Genomic DNA, 13,708 nt, shown 5'->3' with positions numbered 1-13,708 from the left:
TTAAGGAAAAGAGCCCGTGCCCGTAATAGTGTGTGTATTAAATGCCGCTGCTAACCAGAGTTTGTGAAAACACATTCCGATGCAAGAGACTAACCTCAGTGGGAACCTCGGTCATTAGCTACATCTTGGAGACGGCGTAATAAGGCAGAATGATTTTCTGGGCAAATTCGTTTTGCAGGTGATTCACTTCCATCTTCTAAATGAATACCTCTCTTTTTGGTTGGCGTTTCCCCTGTCCGAATCATACTGTTAATTTCTCTCAGTCTCTATAGTGGGGAAAACAAATAGATACAAAAACTTTAAAATGCTAATAATGCACATTAAGTCAAATCATTTCAAATAAGCTTAACAGTCTATTTTGAAGAATATGAACACCTTTACGGAGCATAAAACCACTAAACGATACACCCTGTTAATAAGTTCACTTCTTAGCTGGCAGGACTGAGTATGGGGGGCAGGGGCAGAATATTTCTGTTTGTAACACACCAGAGGTGATTCTGAGCTCTACACTTCCACAGTGTGCAAGAGTTCAAGTTGGTGATTTTTTATTTTTAAGTTATAGAGTATCCTGTTTGTGCCATATTAAATCACTCCCTTACATGTCCATTTTCTGTTTTAACAAAAAACATTCGGCATAAAGCATGCCGAATTAGGCCTTGTCCCTTTTTTCAACCCAGTGTTAATTTTTAGCATCCGTTGTCAACTGGGATTTCATAAAGAAAGCCATAATACCCTAAGATGTCCATGATCTAGAATGGTACTAGTTATTTATCATTGTTAGAACTGGGAAGAAAGTTACGTCAACTATCTTCTGTGTCCTGTGGTTCAGATGAGGAAACCCAGTGGAGAAAAGGTGTAACCCAAGTGCGCTAGAGAGAGAGTGGACCGATTTACGGTTCCTTCAGCAATAAGTTTCTCCAAAGCCCCAGAGGTTGGTTATGGTATTTTCTGGTAGCTTTTTGGTATGAAACATTTTTCATGTCATTGTTCATGTTTCCTTATGCAAAGTATAAGTATATTCACATACACTTACAGAAAATACCAAATATATTTAAGTAGAAAGAAGACTAGTGTGAACCCCCACATACTCATCATCCCAGTTATCCACTCTTACTTGATCTATAATCCCATCCCATTCACTTTTTAGTGTACAGTTCTGCATGTTCATCAAATGCATAGTTGTTTAACAATCACACCAAACTTTTCACTCTAAAAAATTCCTTCATGCCCTTTATGGCCAACCCAGCCCCTAAGCAACCGCTGATGGTTTTTGTCCCTATGGTGGTATCTTTTCCAGAATGTCGCAGAAATGGAATCATAAGGTAAGTACCCTATAAAATGTAGTGTCTTTCACTTAAGCATTAATGCATTGGAGGTTTATCTATGTTGTTGAGGGTAGTAGCCGTGTTATTGTTATTAGGTGCTGTCAAGTTGATTTCAACTTGTAGAAACTTAATATGATGGTAGAACCACCCCATAGTGTCTTCTAGGCTGTAATGTCTGTGGGAGTGGACTGCCAGGTTTTTCTCCCATGAAGCTGTTGGATAGTTCAAACTGCAAACCATTCCTTTAACAGCTGAGCACTTAACTGTTGCACCAGCAGGGCTCCTGAAGTGTATCACCGGTTCCTTTTTATTGGTAAGTCCCATTATCTGGATGTCCCAGAGGTTTGCTTATTCATTAATTAGTTGAAGGCTACTTGGGTGGTTTTCTATTTTTTGGCAATTAGAAACAAAGCTACTATAAACATTGATGTGCATGTTCCTATATGCACATAAGTTTCCTTCTACTTGAGTAAATGCCTGTGTGTGTTGTGTGTGTGTGTGTGTGCGCGCGCCATCGAGTCAGACCCGACATAGGTAAATACCTAGCAGTGGCATTATTGGTTGTATGGTGAGGAGGATGTGTTTGATGTTATTAAGAAACTGCCAAACAGTCTTCCAGAGTGGCTATGCCACTTTGAAGTCCCACCGGCAATGTATAGTAGTTCCAGTTGCTCCATACTGCTGCCAGAACTTATAATTTAAAAAATGTTAGCCCTGCTAATAAGGATGTAATGTGTAAAGTGTATTCAGAACTTTTGCCCATTTTCAAATTAGGTTGAGTTTTGTTAAGTGTTTTATATATTCTAGATACAAACCCTTTATCAGATTTGGGATTTGCAAAGATTTTTAGTCTATGACTTGTCTTCTCATTCTCCCCAAAGTATCTTTTAAAGATACTTTTATCTTTTGATAAAATCCAACTTTATAATGTACCTAAAATCCTAAAGATTTTCTCCCATGTTTTCTTCTGGAAGTTTTGTAGTTTTAGGTTTTACATTTAGTTCTATAATCCATTTGAGTTAATTTTTATATATGGTACAGATACTCATTTCTTTTGTATATAATTATCTGTGGGGACCTAGTTTTACCTTAAGTAAGGGGGCCTTTCTCCTTGGCTCTGGAAAAAATAGGTGTGTTCCTTGTTCTGGGAATTTGAGTCCACACTTGAGAATCTGTGCTGGCGAGTAGGGGGCTGGCCAGACCAGAAGAGACTGATCTGGAAGGTGGACAGGAAGCACTATTTAGCCTATCAGGCAGGACTGGCCAATAAAAAGCCCTGATGAGAGGCTCTGAAAGCTTCCTGTTAACAAAGAGTATCTGCTCTTGGGAGGGCATTGCATCTCCTGGGATGTGGAAATCCCTGTCAGGAACCCTCTCAGACCTTACCCTAGGTATCTCATACCCTTTTTTGGCTACAGTTAATCTGTTGTCATAGTATAGTGTGTGTGGGTGGGGGGGGAACCATTGCCATCGAGTTGACTCTGACAGCAACCCTATAGGACAGAGTAGAATTGCCCCATAGGATTTTCAGGCTGTGTAATCTTTATGGAAACAGACTGCCACATCTTTCTCCTGTGGACTGGCTAGAGGGTTAGCAACTGAGCACTTAACCACTATGCCACCAGGGCTACTCAACTATGACATCTGTGAGTTGGTTCAGCAAATTATTGAACCCAAAAGGGTAGTGGAAGTCAGCAGGTCAGAAAGTAAGGACAGAGCTTATGGCTGACATCCTGAAGGGTTAATGAGAAACCAGTACCAAATTAATGGCCAACAGGTCAGTAGGTTGGTGTGTCACGTGGACCCCTCAACCTGAGGGGGGCATCTGGCTATCTGGCGGTCTGAAGGACACAGTGCCTTTGAACTTGTCAGCTCTGACCTAGTTCCGGTGGCTAGGGTGAGAGTGCCGCGGGGGCAGCGCTGCTGGAGATGAGCCGCTGGTGAGGGTGGGGAACGGGAATCAGGCTCTACGTATGGGGATTAGGTTCACACCGATCCTTGCCACACAACATCTTATTGTTGTCATGCTGTCTGTTGAAAAAGCTATCCTTTCTCCACTGAATTGCCCTTGTACCTTTGTCAAAAATCAGTTGCCTGTACATAGAAAAAGAAACTGCCATTGAGTCAGTTCTGACTCATAGTGACCCCTCCTCTTCAGTCTCCGAGGCAGTATCACTACAGAAGTAGATGGCCCAGTCTTCCTGGTTAGCAGTCAGATGCCTTAGGCACTACGCCCCCAGAGCTCCTGTATAGAGGTGGGTCTATTTCTGGGCTTATTTCTGTTCTTCTGATCTGTTTGTCCTTTTGCCGGCACCACAGTGTCTTTATTATTGTATTGCTTTATAGTAAATCTTGAAATTAGATAGTTTTCCAACTTTGTCTTTTTCAAAAAGTGTTTTGGCTATTCTAGGTCTTTTGTCTTTCCATATAAATTTTAGAAGTGCACTTTACATTGATATAAATCACAATTTATACAAATCTGGGATTTTCATTGCAATTGTACTAAATTTATAAATCAATTTGGAGACAAATGACATGTTAATATAATTCTCCAATCCTTATATACCAGTTGCCCCTGAGTCAGTCTCAATTTAGGGCAGCCCTACGATTGTCAGAACTGCTCCCCAGGGTGCTCAGTAGCCGTTTGTTCAGCAGATTGCCAGGCCTTTCTTCCAAGGCACTTCTAAGTGGACTGGAATTGTCAGCCTTTGGGTTAGCAGTCTGAATGTGTTCACTGTTTGCACCACCCAGGGACTTCTTTCCAATCCATGGACGTTGGTTATTTCTCCATTTTCTGTCATCTGTAATTTCTCTCACCAATATCCCATCTTTTTCTAGATATAGGTATTGCACATCTTTCACATAATTCTTTGTAATGCTACTGTAAATGGTGGGAGCTCTGGTGGCATAGTGCCTAAGGAATGTGACTGCTAACCAGACGGCTGGCAGTTCAAACCCATCAGCCACTCCTCGGAAGGAAGGTCAGGCAATCTATTTCCATAGTGATACTGCCTCGGAAACCCAAGGAGGGGTTGCTATGCATCAGATTCAACTTGATGGCAATGAGTTTGGTCTTGGTTTTTTGACTATAAAATGGTGCTTTTAAAATTTTACTTGTGATTATTCATTGCTACCATCTAGAAATGCATCTGCTTTTTGTATGTTGATCTATTACCTAGTTAAACATACTGTGGATTCTTTGATTTTCTGTGTAGATAATGTCATCTTTGAATAGAGACAGTTATCTATCTTTCTGGTCTGTATGTCTTCCTAACCTTGCCTTATTGTACATGCTAGGGCCTGCAGGACAGCTGTGAGGAGAACAAACATGTTTGCCTTGTTCCTTATCTTAGGCATTTAGTCTTTCACCATTGAGTATGTTGGCTGCAGGGCTTTTTCTGTAATGTTCTTTGTCAAATTGAAGTTCTCTGAGTTTTTATTATGAATGATTGTTAGACCTTTTTAAATGTTTTTCTTCATCTATAGAGATGATTAGCTCTGGTGGTGCAATGCCTGAGGCATTTGGCTGCTAACCAGAGGGTGGGTGGATCAAACCCATCAGCTGCTCTGTGGAAGGGAAGGATGGGGCAGTCCTGTAGATCAAGTCAGAATTGACTTGATTGCAGTGATTCTGGAGTTTGAGAGACATTTATCATCTTTTATTTTTGGATGAGTTTATGTAGATAGTATTATTTCAACCTTAAATGTTTGGTAGAATTCACCACTGAAGCCAGCCAGGCTTGTAGTTTTTCTTTGTTGGAAAGTTTTTGAAGTGCAGATTCAATTTCTATAATAAATATAGGGGCCATTGAGACTTTGAGTGAGTTTTGGTAGTTTATGCCCATGAATTCAGTGATTAAAATTCAGCGATTAATAAAGTTATTCTTAATCCTTTATTATCCTTGGAGTATCTGTAGGACCTGTAGTGACATCTGATATTGGTAGCTTGTGTTATTTTTTCCTGACAAGTCTGCCTAGAGCTTTTTAATTTTCATCTTTTCAAAAAACTGATCTTTTGATTCTTGAACTTCTTTGCTGTTTTTCAGTTTCCTATTTCACTGATTCCTACTCTTTGTCCAGTTTGAAGTGAACTTACTTTTAGGCATTGAATTTCTACCGTAGATGTTTAGTGCTATAGGGTTCCCTCTTAGCACTGCTTTTTAGCTGCAGCCCCCAGATGTTGGTGTATTGGGGTTATGTTCTGATACCACTGATTGCTTCAAGCCAGAGAATGAAGATACCCAAATTATAGTTTAATTCCACTGTGGTCTGAGGGAGTATATTATGTGTATATAATTTATTGAGATGTTGAGATGTCTTATAGTCTAGAATGTGGTGTATCTTGCTAAAAATCCTACACATACTTGGTACTGTTAAGTGTTTTATAAATGAGTTAGTCAAGTTGATCGATAATATTCGAATCTTACTGATACTGAATTTCTCTACTTGTTCTACCCATTCAGTGTTGGATTTGTTTATCTAGGATGGTTATTCCCTTTTTATCACTAATATTGCTATGAAATCCACTTTCTCTGATATCAATACAGACACTTGGATTTTCTTTTAATTGGTGTTAACATGGTATATAGCTTAACTCCCATACCATATAATCCTAACCCATTTAAAGTATACAAATTCCTGGCTTTCTGTACAGTTGCTGCATTCATTACAAGTCTTCATCACCTCAGAGAGAAACTTCCTGCTCCTTAAGCAGTCCCTCTGCTTCCCTGCCCCATTCTAGGCAACCACTTTGTGGTGGTTAGTTGCTGTTTTGTCAACTCCATGTCTGGCCCTATCCCATATGTGTCCGAGTAGAACTGCGCCATAGGGTTTCAGTGGCTGGAGTAGGCTGTCAGGCCTCTGGACAGACTCCAACAATTAACTTTCTAGGTAGGAGGTGAGCATGTTAACCATTCGCACCACCCAGGGAGTCTTAGAAGAACAAGAATTATAAGCTGCCTCTTATAATTCATACATATTCTCATTACATTAACACTATTTACAATTCCACTTACACATAGAGATACAGGCATAGTGACATTACCTATCTTGCCTCTGGAGGCTAGAACTTCCATTAGTTTTGAATTTCCTTTGTGATTTCATCTTTGACCAGGTGGTACGTTATACCCCTTTTAAAGTATATGTGCTTTAGGTCTGCCTTTTTTTATCCCATCTGACAACTTCTGGCTTTTAACTAATAATCTGGACACGTCATCAGTGGTCTAAACATGGGTTTTTCTAGTGCAGATTAAGCCAGAGACCATGCCTGGCAAGTCTCCTACCTACAACCTCTAGTACCATTTTTTTTTTTTTTAAAGAGTCCAGACCATCTGTTAGGTAAATGTGTTTATTTTTCAACCAGTCTTTGTTACCGGCTTGCACTCTAACACCGTATATACTTGCCCGGGATCTAGCATTAGGACATCTGTTCCTTCCTACATGTCCTTACATGCCTTGTTCACTTTTTATCCATTAAACTCTGACTCGAGTATCCCTTGGCATCTCAGAGGGAGGGAGATGTTATCACTACACCTGTGCTAATAGTCATTTTTATCCTACTGCACTGTTTTTTGTTTTTTTCCCCTAGAGGACAGACGAGGACAGACAGTCCTGGAAATGGGCACTCTAAATCTGTTGAGGGATCCAAATTTTCTTTATTTTCTTTACTAACAAATTTACCAGGTTAGAATGAAAACCTCTGGAGCTGTAACAAATGCTAAAAATGCACACATGAAAATTCTTTGATGGCTTTTCCTGAGCAGTTCTATCCCTCTAATTAGTGTCCACAGTTTAGCATAAACCTTATCCCAAAAAGCTGAGGACACTGGGGCCACTGATGTAGGTTAAACTCACCTTTGAAGGACTGCTGCAGAAGTAGTAAAACATCTTTTCTCGAGGAGTAAGTATGGTTTCATTCTTATGTGGGGAAATGTAGATGGAATGATTTTGAGACAACTGGATTCGGCGAGGAGAGCTTGTTCTCACGAATGGGTACGGTGAGAGTGGGGGAGCATCCACCTGTTTGTTTAAAAAAAAAGTTCTCAGGGCAACAGGTTTCTAACCATTACTAACCATTATAAATAGTAATTAATGAATGGATTAGCAATAATTAAAAGCACTCTTAAGTGCTTAATTTTTACATAATAGTATCTGGCACAAAGTATGTAAGGTTATGGTGAGGATTAACTGGCATACAGTAGATGAACTACTTTTAATTGAACCTTATAATTTAGTAATTTGCAAAGTCACCACTGCTGCTTAACTCTTGGGCCCTTAGATAGTCTATCCTTTGAAGGGAATCTAATACCTTATGACAATAGAAATCATGTTCAGCAATTATCTGTAAAAGTTTTATACATGTAGCAGCTCGAACCTGAACCTAAGTAATCCCCATCTTACTTACAGTGTTTGACTGGGAGTACTTAATAGCAAATGTTTTGATTTGTTTGACATAGATGCTGTTGTAGAACTGAATGAGGTCTCCCCTTTCTTCCTCTTCCATGTCACTGCTGGCACCTGTGAGCCGAGTAGGGGTGGGAGGGGCACTGCTAGGCTGTGGGACTGGCAAGGTGCTGCTTGACCTCATGACCGGACTGGAGTCTCTGCTTGCTACAGGGGTAGAACAAAGGCTGTTAACCACACAAAAGGCTAGTGCAGATGTTTATAAAAAGAAAACCCAGTAGGGAAAAGGTGAATAGTGACCTGACCTAGTCTAATGATAGGACAGGGGGTCCTCTCTAGATCTCATACCACAACAGATGATGAATAAGTTGACCTCAGTAGTTTTCAGGTGTTCTAGCACCTAAGCCCAGGGTGCTTCTAGTTGAAGTTGATAGACCAGCAGATTCCTGGCTGAAAGCTTTCATTCACCAATAGAAAAATGATGTGTCTCAAAGCTAGGGGCTGGAAAACAAGTCTTCCACTACATTCAGTTTATGGTTCCAAGAAATGAAATCCTGGGTGAATTATTAAAGTGTTATAGTGTATTTACTTAATAAGCATTCATTTTGTTTTAGTAAGAGTACATCAACACTTACTTCTTTCTTTGTTTAATTCTGTTGGAGAATTCTGATGGCTTCTGCTGTCACTACTTCCAGAATTTCTTCTTCTTTTCCCTTTTATTAAAACACTTCTATACACCTTTAGTAACACAGGGAGAAGGGGACAGAAATTAGTACTTAGAGCAGATTACAGAGGCTTAAATGTAATTCTCATTGCTATATGGTTTTAAGGAGCTCTGGGAGCACAGCACCTAAGCCATTGGACTGCTAGCCCAAAGGTTGGTGGTTCAAACCAACTGGGCAATCTACTTCCATAAATATTTACTGCTTCAGAAACCCAATGGGGATCACGAAAAGTTGGAATCAGCTTGATGCCAGTGGGGTTGGTATTTTTTCATTGTAAAAATAAACTCACTGCTGTGGAGTCAGATCTGATTCATAGCTACCCCCTGCCCTTGGGTTTCTGAGGTAGTATCACTATAGCAGTAGATTGCCCAACTTTCCTTTGCAGGAGGGGCTGGGGGGTTTGAACTGCCAACCTTAATAGTCAGATGCCTTAGGCACTATACTACTGGAGCTCCTTTTTTGATTGCAGGTGGTTGTCAGGGTCATAAATAGAGGCGGGGCCTGCCTAGCTTCAAATTGCATGGCAGTCCAGAGCACTACTAATAAAGCTGCACCCACCAAACCCAGTGTCACTGAGCTGACTCCAACTCTGCTACAGGGTTTTCTACTGCCTTCAGTCCCTACTACCACCAGGGATCCTGGTAGTAACGGTAAACTCAAGTCTCAAGTCACAGACTGAAAAAAAAGTGATGTAGAAATCACTGCATCTAGTCAAAATGTTTAACCACAATTGTGGGACCCTTTCTCCAGTATAATTTATAATAATTCATTACTGACTTGTACGCTGCTTCCCCCCACCCCCCTGTCCTGACAAAGATGTACTTACCTGGCTCTGAGCCTGGGGCTGAGTCCTGTAACAACGCATAATATCCTGAAAGGACCGGTCTTCTTTTGTGACCTGGTAAAGAATAAAGATGTAAGAAGTTCTTCAAAACTGACTTCCAGCAAAACAGCATCTGGAGCACTGTGGGCCCCCTTCCCCATGAGAGTAGTTTTGAACCAAGTCTGCTTCCTCCAGCTCTTGAGACTGGCCACTGCAAATCCTCTGGGCCTAATCAACGTTGTCCCCCCTCCCCGCAGAGTAGTAGTATCCCACTAGGAGAGATGAGCCACAGCCACCAAGGGCTAAGGGCTTGTCCTCTCACCCCGGCTATTCAGTTCTTAACCGGGGGGAGGTCATGCATCATGCAGATAGAAATACACCTCCAGCCCCCAAGGATGGGGGAGAAGCACACAACAGCTCCCCTCAGAAATGGGCTTCCTTTTGCTCTTAAAAAAACCTTCCACAGGTGCTCTCAGCCAGTGTAGAGTTTCTTTTTAAGGTCATAAAAATGTCCTAAATTTGTCTGGTTGTAGATGTATCTATAAATATCCTTAAAATCCTTGAACTGGATATACAGTGAAACTTTTTTTCCCCAAGTGTCAAAGTAGCATCTTTGTTTCGTTTCAGTTCCATACTCACCTTTGCCATCACATAAATGGCACACATTAACAGTTGGTCCAGATGTCTGTCCATCATAAGTTCAGGACAGTGAATTAAGGAGAATTCAAAACAGGTCCATATTTTTTTCCTCAGTTCATTTGAAATATCTAGTTTAGCACAAAGGTCCCGAAGGCGGACACCTGCTAAGTGGTAGACCTAGTAGATAAGCAAAAATATTTCAAGTTTTGTTTACCTAACCCTTTTCCCCAAGCTCTGGTAACAACAGTATGAGAAGATTACCTTTCTAAAGAAAAGTGATAAAGAGCTCGTCTTCCTGGGTCTAAGGCTGTTTGTTAAAGGCTGGCTTTGTTTCTGTTGTTGTTGTCCACCAGGGGAAATCTGTTGAATGGCCACCTGACCTGGGACCTGCAAGGTTGTTCCTGTCACTTGTTGAGAGCTCAGACTTCCAGCCAGGGCCTGAGCACTGAGGGGCTGGATTGAGCCAGTTACAGCTTGGGCCGGCCCCCCAACATTCACTTGGACTGGGAAGAATGTTATCCCTCCATTTTCATTGGCAATACCTAAAGTTGGTTACAAAGAAAAAAAAACAAAATGTTGCTAATACAGAGTTCTTCCAGGCCAAGCTTTCCAATCTCTACCCTCACAACCTCCTAGTCACCATTCCTCTTGACTGTACCATCACTCCAGTCAAACCTTTTCCAAAAATGCCACAGAGAAGGAATTTGATATCCAACTCTGCCATCCTTACCTTGTACAGGAATGGTCACTGTTTGTCCATTGTTGGCTGTGACAGTGGCTGTTGCCATGGTGACCAGTGTCTGTCCAGGGACTGGTGTGACAGAAACAGCCTCTCCAGACACATTCTGCACTGGGACAGCATTGACTAGAGGCTGTGGGGGGATGCGCCCAGGTGTCCCTCCATCAGAGGGGCTGTCATTCTCAACAAACAGGCGCCTTCTGGTACTGCTGGCTGTTGGGGAGCTGTACCTATCATATAAGGTGGCTGGAGGTGTTATGCCTGGGGGCAAAACAAGAAATCAAATGATTTAACTCAAAAGAAGGAAACTGAGATCTGCTTTCCATCCATCCATATTATGGTCAAAACTCCTTTAGTATTTTTTAAAAAGTAATTTAAAACACAAAATTAACAAAAGGGTTTTTCTTAACAAAAGGTTTTTTTTCCTTCTGTATTTCATTCTCTACCCCATTTCTGCCTAAATCAAATTAAACTTTGGCTTCGACTATTACAGGGCTGTGATATCATTGAACTGTCATTACTTGATCAGGCCAAGTGATGGTACTATATGGTATCATCTGGGAGCATTTCTCTCTAGTCTTAGGAAGATTCATCTTCGTCATTTTCCACATACAAAAAACTATTAACACTGAATAACGTTCTTTAGCAAGGACACACATGCAGTGGTTTTGATTCAATTAAGCTTAGTTTAAGTATTCAAAACAATGATTTTTTTTGTTTCCTCTTATACATCCACCTGTGAAAACTGAGCATCAATGGGTTTTTCAAATTGAGAATTTTATGTAGGGAGGTTGTAAGAGATATTTCCTGATGTTACGAAAGCAAGAAAACTTACTGGATTTCTCGTTAACTCAAAGCTGTACTCGGAAAGAATGCATTATGATCATTATCTCACAAGGTATTAAAAGACCTCAGGAAAATGGAGAAGTGATACAAATCAAGTATGAAGTCAAGTACTAATCAGATCTGAGGGAAAAGAAACTCTACAGGAATAGCAGACAGACCAGCTTCTGGACAGATCTAGGGTCTGCACTGTAGACCATCTTCACAGCTCTAATGAACATCTGTAATAGGCAGAAAGTGAGTTAAGCCACTGTGACTCCTTTCAAAAATAAAGACGTTTTCATTAGATCATCCTTTTTCTTTTTGACTATACAATCACTCTGACACCTGATTTTTAAAAATGATCTTTCTCCCATATGCTTCTAATGACATCCTAGTATTCAGAACTCTTTGAATTTGCAGAATTGTTCTTTAAAAATTTTCTCTAAACTCTTGCACTAATAAGTACCTAATTTGACTTTAGCAAGAAATTCAATACATTTGTGCTGTCATTGTTTTAAAAATAACCCTATAGTTATAATTCACACTTTCTTTGACATTTTTAAGTCTTTTATCTTTTTATTTTAACATTATATTTTTTAAATAATTAAAATCTTACCTAATCTGTAAAAATAAAATCTTGCAACCATCATATCTTAAAAAGCGGTCTCCATCACAGACCAGCTTCATGACAAAGCTTTTTCTGTACCTCTTGGACCAGCACCAATGTCACATTAACCAAGAGACTCAGCTCAACATGTCGTTCAAGCCGTTAAGTAACTGGCCTGTTTGCACCCACTGAACTATGCATCTGGGTCTTTAAAAAGGTTTCTATTCTGATTTTAAAAGTGGTAGATTTATTTTTCTTTAAAAATGTACAGAAATCACCTGTGATTTTTATCACCTAGTAACAGTCATTCCTAACAGTTTGGTTTTTCCATTTCAGCCTTTCAGTATGCTTAAAAATACAAATTTGGGGGAAAAAAATAGTGATATTAAACCTACAGTATTTTAGCATTTTTTAAGGAAACACTTATGCATTTTCCTAGGTTCTTAAATATTCCTTAAGAGCATTATTTTCCAGTGATCCAGGTGGTACTATAATTCACAGAATAATTTTCTCTGTATTCACTTGCAAGTTTACATGAAACATAAATCCCCAAATTTCATCTCCCAAACATCCCCCCTCGTATTTTAAACTTACTTCTTCCAAGTCCTCCAGCATCAGCACGGATTTCACTCACCCTCCTGGGAGTCAAAGGGGAGGCAGCAAGACAAATGCCATCTGCTCTTTCCAGGTTGTGAGGTGGCATAACCTTTAAAGAGTTGTGCACACAGAATGCTAAGGTTCGTAAAAGCATTTAATTAGAAATACACAAATTTAAGAGAGAAGAAAAGTATATGACTCATCAGTTATCCCACCTAAATAAAACCAGATGACTTTTCCACTTTCATGCTAAAGTTAAAAGAATTTGTAGAAGTCTTAAAATTAATTCAAAACCTGATCACTGGGTATTACATATGAATTAACCTTCATTACTTCTTTGGAGAATTAGAATATCGGGCACCTGAAGACACAGGAAGCTCTGGTGGAGTGGTTAAAGCATTCACCTGCTAACCTAAAGATCGGCACTTTGAACCCACCAGCCCTTCTGCAGGCGAAAGGTACGGCAGACAGCTTCCATGAAGTTTTACAGCCTTGGAAACCCAATGGGGCAGTTCTGTTCTGCCCAGAAGGGTCACTATGAGTCAGAATCCACTCGATGGCAATGGGTGGGGTGGGTTTTTTAAGGTACAGAAATTTTGTCAGAAAATTAAGAGAACATGGAATTTTTAATGTCCTTGAAACCTTGAGATGCTCACTAATTATTTCTGTCTCATTCCCCTCTGACACAGGGTGATTACACTATAGTAAAGCCAGCTGCCACCTTTCCATCAAAAGAGACACTAAGCTTTGTTCTCTGTGAAAGACGATTATTACTCTAAATACTGATGTAATTTTCTTAACTGAAAAATAATAAATTTTCACAAACCTCTTCACATGTAGGAACTCTGTTTTCATTGTCTCTAATTCTGTCCCACAGTGGGGACTCTGGTTTCCATGCCAAATGGTCCAAGATCTGTTCCTCAATCTGATTAAGGTGTTTCACCACCTCTCTACAAAGACCATCTTCTGCTCTAATGAACACTTCTATCACCTGAAACAAAACAAAACCCTGGTTCGTTTAACGGT

At 40.2% G+C, this 13,708-nt stretch overlaps 1 protein-coding gene across 1 annotated transcript in view; it reads right to left on the bottom strand.

Moving 5' to 3' along the window:
* Positions 1-95: 95 nt before the first annotated feature.
* The window catches only part of RBL2 (RB transcriptional corepressor like 2), a 45,739-nt gene continuing 32,126 nt past the window's right edge, over positions 96-13,708 (bottom strand). Inside the window, exons 13-22 of the mRNA XM_007947070.1 lie at positions 13,509-13,673; positions 12,680-12,791; positions 10,645-10,914; positions 10,176-10,456; positions 9,915-10,091; positions 9,279-9,350; positions 8,363-8,465; positions 7,729-7,934; positions 7,179-7,343; positions 96-266 (exon numbers count right to left, since the gene is read on the bottom strand). Of these exons, the coding sequence (XP_007945261.1) occupies positions 96-266; positions 7,179-7,343; positions 7,729-7,934; positions 8,363-8,465; positions 9,279-9,350; positions 9,915-10,091; positions 10,176-10,456; positions 10,645-10,914; positions 12,680-12,791; positions 13,509-13,673 (1,722 nt within the window). The remainder of the gene's footprint in view (positions 267-7,178; positions 7,344-7,728; positions 7,935-8,362; positions 8,466-9,278; positions 9,351-9,914; positions 10,092-10,175; positions 10,457-10,644; positions 10,915-12,679; positions 12,792-13,508; positions 13,674-13,708) is intronic.

This window comes from Orycteropus afer, unplaced genomic scaffold, assembly GCF_000298275.1.
Source record: "Orycteropus afer afer isolate SDZICR_OR568_19922 unplaced genomic scaffold, OryAfe1.0 scaffold00009, whole genome shotgun sequence".
Classification (NCBI taxonomy): Eukaryota; Metazoa; Chordata; class Mammalia; order Tubulidentata; family Orycteropodidae; genus Orycteropus; species Orycteropus afer.
Note: the sequence above shows the minus strand (reverse complement) of the source record. Positions and strands in the feature narration are given on the sequence as shown.